The sequence below is a fragment of the Drosophila serrata genome, unplaced genomic scaffold, assembly GCF_035046125.1.
Source record: "Drosophila serrata isolate PLE 108 unplaced genomic scaffold, ASM3504612v1 contig_359, whole genome shotgun sequence".
Taxonomy (NCBI): domain Eukaryota; kingdom Metazoa; phylum Arthropoda; class Insecta; order Diptera; family Drosophilidae; genus Drosophila; species Drosophila serrata.
The window spans coordinates 179,293-186,946 of record NW_028257257.1 but is presented as its reverse complement, the minus strand read 5'-3'; the positions used below and the strand labels follow the sequence as shown (position 1 = coordinate 186,946).

Sequence of the window (7,654 nt, the reverse complement as noted above, 5' to 3'; positions counted from 1 at the left end):
TAATTAGGAATTTAAAAACTAACTAATTTAAATGGTCTCCAATTACGGCTAAGTTATGGCCACGCTTCGCTTTACAAGAATCGTTACAGTTTATTGAAATTGCCTCGCTGACTGTTTGGATAACCGTTATTAAAAAGAAGTGCGCCAATAAATCGAAGGTGAAAAAATACTCCTCGATCGCTTCCAACCAAAGCCGCTGAGGCCTGACCACAAAAAAATAAAAAGATAAATAATAGGAGAGACGGAGAAGGCTTAGAGGAAACAACGTAACTTGCAGTTCTTGTCAAAAGCAACCCACAGTCGCCAAAAACTTGAAGTTTATTGCTACGGCGATTAGAAGAGCCAAATTGAGAAACAAGCTCAACACTATTGAAAATCACGATCACAGCTCAAAAATTGTGCAAAATTCATGACCAAAGCGCCGACTGCGCTGCCAACTGCTCTGTCAACAAGTTGAGGCGATTTCTTGACTTCTTAGTTTTTTGATTTCTCGAAATTTTGGGGCTAACTGTGTTTGTCGTAGAGGGAAAACCAGTTTTCCGCGGCTCGCAATGACAGAAAAATTGCATTGATAAACCCTGCCACGAGTGTCTGGTTCTGGTTCTTTTTATTTCGTTTTTTTATTTCATTTTATTTATTTTATTTTTTTTTAGGTATTTTTGGCCCCAATCGCAGCCTCTCATGGCGGCTGCATGTAAACGAGTTCTCATGATGTAACTCTTGATCGCTCGCCCGTTAATCGTTTGTCTTGTTCTGCCACATTATGCAATGCACGCAAATGAACATTGCCGAAAAAAAAATTAATGGATTGTTTATACGCTTATGAAAAAATGAGGGGGAAAATATCAGAAGATTGCAACATCGGCAAGAAGTTCTCGATTCAGCTGGGCCCACACAGTAGCTATGCACAGTGGGATGGAAACTTTAAAAGCGTATATGAAATTACCATATCGTGGAGGTATATCGAGTTAAAAACAAGAAAGGAAACCAACTTCGGGAAGCTAAAGTTTATATACCCTTGCAGTTTGCAAATGAATTATAGGATCGAATGAAAATAGATCATAACTAAGCTGAAAATATTTTCATTCTTTAAATATAATAATAATGTAGCTTAAGTTTCACTAAGTCAGGGTCAGAAAGTATCGTAAGGGTTTTCGTGTACAATTCATTTTTCGGTTAGGCAAGTAACTTTAAGTAAATGTTTGTAGATATCCCCAAATATACAAATATACGAAATGCCTTATCACATTAAATTCAAATTAAGTAATGGGGAATTAGTTCGAAAATAAATGGATAGCTCGGATAGCTTATTCTAGACCTAGGGCTGAATCCCTCTAGAATCTATGTATAAGATATAATTGTAATGGTTAAGACTTACCGCAGTGAAGAGACACGTCATTGCTTAAGCTTCTTCCAGTGTAGAGTTGACCACAATTAGGCTTTTCATGGTATCGTCAAAGTAAGCTTCTTCCTATTTATCCAGATGTATTACATTGATCTGGTAACATTTATAGGGCCGCAGGTTAATCACTATCACTTCCACTATCACTATCGATGTCAACAGTAGGGAGGTCGCGGACAGACTGAGGCCAGTGCGGTGGGTGTACCTCCTTTTATAGTCCCCGAGTAAAGAGAACAGAGAAAGTGAGAGTGAGAGACATAGAGAGCTCTAGAGATAGCCAGAGAAAGCAAGTGATATCCCTAGAGCTGCACAGAGAGGGAGAGAAAGATACACACATACACACTGAAAAATATGGAGATTAAGAGTGAGAAGGAGAGAGTGAGCGAGAGGGAGAGAGTGAGCGAGAGGGAGAGAGTGAGCGAGAGAGAGAGAGGGAGAGAGATAGAGGCTAGTTTGCGTAGGATCGCAGGCGGACATACGAACATGGCTTGATCGACTCTTAATGTTGCAAGCTTCTGACTAAAACTATAAGTATTTATATTGTTGTTGTTACATGTTGTCTTCAGACCGTTGATATAAGTTGTTTATAGCATTATACTGAAAAATTATATCTGAAATATACACAACCATCTGCCAGGGTATAATAAATAAGCTTGGTTCAGTTTTGTTCTATCTTGACCGATAATTCACAAAAAATATATGCTTTGAGGTAATTGACACCTACTTGCTAAAAATGTTATTGTGTGAACTAGTTGAAATAAAAAAAAAATGAAATAGTAGACAATGCAACGTCAACTATAAGTTTTATATGTTGAATAATAATGGATAAAAACACTTAAAAATATGTCTTAAGAACCTAAGAAATGGAAATAATAATTCTTTGACTTGAAATTTTTTTTTTGAAAATATTTTTAATTATATAACGTAATATAATATTTAAAAAACGTTTGCACAATGGAACATAGTCCTTTGCAGATCCAAAACCAATTAAAATTGTTTCTGTTAGATATTTTAATACAACTCTTTGTGCTAATTAACCTATTCAAGCCTCATGTCTCTCTAATTAGCCTGACCTTTGCCACAGTCAATTTTGCATTTGACCCACTGTGCCGCAGTTAGGCGTCGACGTCGACGTCAGCGTCGCAGCAGCAGCAGCTGCCTAACTGCCGCTCACCAAACTTTTTCACTTATTCGCGATTGCAGGCCCGGATCGGGGTTCAATTTGGTTCTAAGTCTCGGCGCGTGTGCATGGACGCAGTTCTTTTTTGGCCTCCAAAAAAATCAACACCATGGTGCTGCTGCGAGTGATCAAGTATCTAGTGGGTTAGTGCGAGAGTGATTCGTGCAGTTATCGGGTGCTATAACATCACTATCTTCCTTTATTGAAGGCTGCGTGGTGCGGGCCTGCCATGAGTTGTCCCAGAACATGAGTTCGCTGAACAAAATGTTCAAATACCATTTGCTGGAGGTCAGCTAGAGAGAGCCCAGGAAGCTGAGAAAGAGAGACAGAGACAGAGACAGAGAGAGAGATAAGCCCACAAAAGTCAATCTATTAAAATTTTATATATAATTCCGAGCAAGTTCGTTGCTCGAGTCTTTTGTTTATGTGATCAAATAAAATGTCTTTTAAACCCACACAAAAAAACCATAAACAAAACACACCTGGTATTCGCAATAACGGGCTTGGTTGTAGAATGGCAACAACGACCTTGAGAGTATTAATTAATTTGAGCTACACAAACCGATATATCGGAAGGATTCAAAGATGAGAAAACAAAGAAGCCTTAGGCAAGTTCGTTGCCTCAGTCTTTTGTTTTACATTTTTATTTTTTTGACAGAAAAGTTCAATTGCTTATATGGAAAAAGTATAAGAATCACCCAAATGTGAACATTCTATTTAAATAAACTTGTTGTAAAGTTAATCGAATGGCAATTCTAGCCTTGGTTGGATTTTTGCGCAACCCTTTGCCCAAAAGAAATCCACGTGTGAATGGCATTCAATTACAAGTTAATTCATTCGCGTGGAACTGGCCATAACCGAGCCGAGTTGTACCATAGAATTTTATGCTAGAGTAAATTATTTCAGAGCCTTGGTTGAAGTTTCCCCTGAAAAAGAAACCCCAGTTCCAGTTGGAGACAGCTAAAGGCATCTCGTTATGACTGATTGTACAAATAAGCCAATATTTACAATTAATGCCGATCAAACAATGCACGAACAAGTTTGCACAGAAAAAAAATCAAAATAAATAAAAACTAAAACTAAAACCATGAAAAAAAAGCTAAATTAGCATTCGCTGTCTCTCGCATTTCGTGTCGTCACACATAAGCGTCTTAAGAGAGCAGAGAGACACAAAAAAAAAACGGAATTTCTCGAATTAAGTAGCTAAAAAATCCCCGACATCATTAGAGGGCTTGGTTCGATAGAGACGTCATTCCTTTTACGTTCAACACCTCCTCCGCCATTCATTCATTAATATGATTAATTTCTGTTCTCACAACCTGTTGATCAAAAGATTAAAATTATACATCTCCATTACAAAGATGGGTCAATTCCAATGTTCATTTTAAAGCCAGACGTCACCGATGGAAGCTTTAAATTGAATACGAAGTCTGATATTGTGACGTCTTTATTTTCCTAAATATATATCTTTCTGTTAAAAATATCACACCTTGTCTGCCAAAGCAGACTGACAGACAGGTTGAGAAGGCAGAGGTTTGAATTTCGAATTTCAAAGTTTGTTTCGCTTTCAGTCTTGTTTTGGCTTTTGCGGAATTAAAACCTGTCTTAATTCGGGAAATGGAAATTTTAAAAGGGAAGAAATGGGTCGGTTAAATAAATTATGGAAAATAATAAGTAATGATAATAATATTTTAAAAATTGTCTTTATTAGTGAAGTTGAATTAATATTGAAAGTTTCAAACGTTGTGAAGTGATATTGTTATATATGTATCTATCAATTATTGATTCCTTTAGAGTTATTTTTACTATGATCGGCCTGATAATCGATTGTTAAATTAAATTATAAAAGGTTAAAAATAAATGAATTAAACATTGTGTGTTGTGGAACTTATACTTGATAAAATTATATTTTGAAGGTCAAACTTAATAAAAAATAAAAATAAAAAAATTAATGTATTCCAACATATTTACGGGTTTCATTTCAATTTTTATAATGATTCATTATTACCTATAGTTTGAAATGTAAAACATTAATCAATTAAAGGTGGTGCATTATGAAAATGTCATTAAAAAGAGAATTTTCTTTCGAAAATTACTTTTAAAAACTTCAGCTTTAGCTCATTGGTAAAAAGGGATTTGAATAATTTAGATTTTTTTTTATATATTTTATTTACAACTAACAACTACAATTGGCAAGTGGAATCACGAGACTTTGGCTTAAAAGAGAAAGGTGCAAAAAAAATTGATAAATTCCTTATTGATCCCTCACCATGGATCGTCCCAAGTTGATGACGCTGCTCACAAAGCCCAACATTGAGGTGATCATGGAGTGGGCATGTTTGGAGCTCTCCGTGGTGTCTCCTTTGTCACTTCTACTAGGACGGATCACCTGCTTCCGGCTTCCCGACGGCGTTTCGGCACTGCTGAAGAGTCGCTCCCATCGGCGGATGGGCTTACGGAACCACTCCTCTCCGCTGACCTCGTTGAGGCGTTCATCATCCTCCCGAAAGAGTTTATCCAAGGGTCCAGCAAAGACTTGATAAGAAATGATGTTGGAGTTTAAAGTAGAGAGTTGAACTCTATATGATTTTCTTGACTTACCTGTCTGCATGAGCACACATCCGACGAGGAACAGCGTAATCATCTTGCTTGCTAAGGTCATGGCGCCTGCTAAACTTCAGAGAGACACTGATGAAGATAACAAAGATCGACCTTATAGACCAGAAATCACAGAGATATCTGAGTGAATTGAATGCCACAGTCAGACTTTATAGTCGAGTCGCCGGCCCAACGATTCTACGTGATGGAATGGAAAGTATACAAGCGCACGTATCACTTAAGAAGTGATTGTTTTTATTTCATGCTAAACCTTAGAACTACATAGCCACAACCATAATGAACACGCCACATAAAGAGTTCACTTTTTCTTTTTGTTTCGTAGAATTTAAGTAGGTCTACTAGGGACGACGGAACTTGCACGGGTCGTAGGCACTGTCCATTTCGGCATCGCCCCATCGCTCGTTAACCGCTGGAGCCTGTCCATATATCCTTTCGAGTTCCCCTTTCGACAGCTGACAGTTGAGCCTCCTCGCCGGCATGCAGGTGCTCCAACTGATAGCTGTAATGAGTAATTAGGTTATCCGGATAGTCCCATTATCGGTATATGTATATCTCTCCACTAACCACAGATGAAGATCAGGCTGAACAGATAGAACATGAGTGAGGCACTTCTCATGGTTATGATGGGCATTAACTGACAGCCGGAATACGGATGGGTCCACTTTTTATATTTGACCGGAGCTCACCGCCGATTGGTTTTGGAGGAGGAGACCAATGGAGCCTCAGATGGAGATTATGCAAAGCAATCCCCCAAAAATAACACAAAAAGATCTGCAAAAAAGCGAAAAAAGCAGCATCAGCAGTGAATAAAAGGCTCGAGGCGTCGTTCTGTCTCATTGAGTGGGGAAAAAAGCCATCAGGTCGTCTCTCCTACCGGTCTTTGACGTATTCATCTTTCGTTTGGCACGTGAACAGCTCGCCGTGCGTGTTGATTGATTTTTTTATTTATTTTTTTACTTTATTTTCTTTACTATTAATGTGCTACCTAATTAATTTACACATTTGTAAATCGGTAAAAAACGTCACTAATACCTCTCAAACTCGTGGCCAAAAAAAGCGTCTAGCAAATAAAGTACATCGACTCGATCTAGTCTATAGAGAGAGGGTTCTCCTAAATTATAACTTGTCATAAGATATTTAATTATTTATCAATGAAATTTTTTTGTGGAGAAAAGGGCTGCTTCTGGTTTTGGTGTCGGGACTACTTCGGGGGCTAAAGTAGCTTTTGAGAGTTCTTTTTTATGAGTGGGAAACACCCAGAGACTGGGTTTTAGTTCCGATAATTATTAGTAATAAAAAATTCAACTATTTTTTATCGTACATAGCACTAATAAAACGACGTTTCGCTATTTTGCTTTTAAAAAGTTAGTATTATTATTTTTTTAGCTGACTTACCTCAAAGGTGATTATATCCAGGTGATGTTTGAACTTGTACACACTCTGTTCCGAAGGATACTTTTGCGGAGGCCTTTTAACAAAGTAAATTTCACAAAAGATACGAGGTGACAAAAATAAATATTGCAGTAAATTATTCACTTACAGATAAATTCACAATTAACAGAAGTGCGAAAACGTTTTCTCTTTATATATTTACAGTTTTACACAATATTTAATTAAGAATAAACGCAACTAATGAAATTTGTTATAACAATTGGACTAGCTTATGCACTTTAAATACTAATAAACTTTGCTCTTTAGGCTTAACTTAATAAATATTTGTATATTTTAATGGCAAATATTTTAACTTAATAAGCGTACTATTGAAATCTTTTCCTCTTCTTAACAATTTGTTTCATAAATATTTTAAATAATTCAATTTAATCATCTTCATGGCCAAAGAAAATGGTCCAACGTTCATAGGTGGGTGATTTTTCACAGAAATATGCCTGCATTGAGCAATAAATGTCACTGTAGTCCTTGAACACTTGAAATTATTTCAACCAAATTATTCGAATTAATAAGATTATATTTAATAAATTAAATACCTTTTCCCTGATGGCAAGCTGCTATATCCAGATGACACTTTGAGGGATATTTCTGAATGCAACCCATTTTCTCATCCAAACCACAAATGGCACTGGCCTCGTTTACTTTGCCACAATCCTTTTCCAAAGGGCAGGATTTTGGGGGAATATTTGCTCCATGAGTAAAGACAACTTTGAAGAGAAATCAATTTCTTAAGATATATATAATTTTAGGGACTGCAGGAATTACTTACCCAGAAAAAAGACAAAAAAGATTATGGGGTTCATCTTCACTAATTTTTGTGAACCAACTGCGGTGGAATCGAACGGCGCAATGCGCCAACATTTTAATATTTATATTGGCTAACCGAATCTTATCAAGACTATCTTATCCAGAGTTTGGAGAACAAAGAGAAACATTTGGGTGACGGAAGAGCTATTGTTTGAATGGGAAATTAGAGATTAGATTTGAATTATTAGCGGATTAAT

The 7,654-nt window shown here is 36.8% G+C and overlaps 3 protein-coding genes across 3 annotated transcripts; 1 reads left to right on the top strand and 2 right to left on the bottom strand.

The window, feature by feature from the left end:
* Positions 1-2,587: 2,587 nt before the first annotated feature.
* On the top strand, positions 2,588-3,047 carry LOC110184791 (uncharacterized). Its single transcript, XM_020953430.2, has 2 exons — positions 2,588-2,725; positions 2,791-3,047. Exons 1-2 carry the CDS (start codon positions 2,692-2,694, stop codon positions 2,877-2,879), a joined length of 123 nt encoding a protein of 40 aa, XP_020809089.1. The 5' UTR covers positions 2,588-2,691; the 3' UTR covers positions 2,880-3,047.
* A 181-nt stretch (positions 3,048-3,228) lies between these two features.
* LOC110184759 (uncharacterized) lies at positions 3,229-5,419 on the bottom strand. Its single transcript, XM_020953390.2, has 2 exons — positions 5,184-5,419; positions 3,229-5,117 (listed from the first exon to the last, which is right to left on the bottom strand). The coding sequence occupies exons 1-2, from the start codon at positions 5,242-5,244 to the stop codon at positions 4,837-4,839; spliced, it is 342 nt and encodes a 113-aa protein (XP_020809049.2). The 5' UTR covers positions 5,245-5,419; the 3' UTR covers positions 3,229-4,836.
* Positions 5,419-7,453, bottom strand: LOC110184758 (uncharacterized). Its single transcript, XM_020953388.2, has 5 exons — positions 7,420-7,453; positions 7,187-7,357; positions 6,597-7,125; positions 5,766-5,972; positions 5,419-5,700 (listed from the first exon to the last, which is right to left on the bottom strand). The coding sequence occupies exons 1-3, from the start codon at positions 7,451-7,453 to the stop codon at positions 7,019-7,021; spliced, it is 312 nt and encodes a 103-aa protein (XP_020809047.2). The 3' UTR covers positions 5,419-5,700; positions 5,766-5,972; positions 6,597-7,018.
* Between the last annotated feature and the right edge of the window lie 201 nt (positions 7,454-7,654).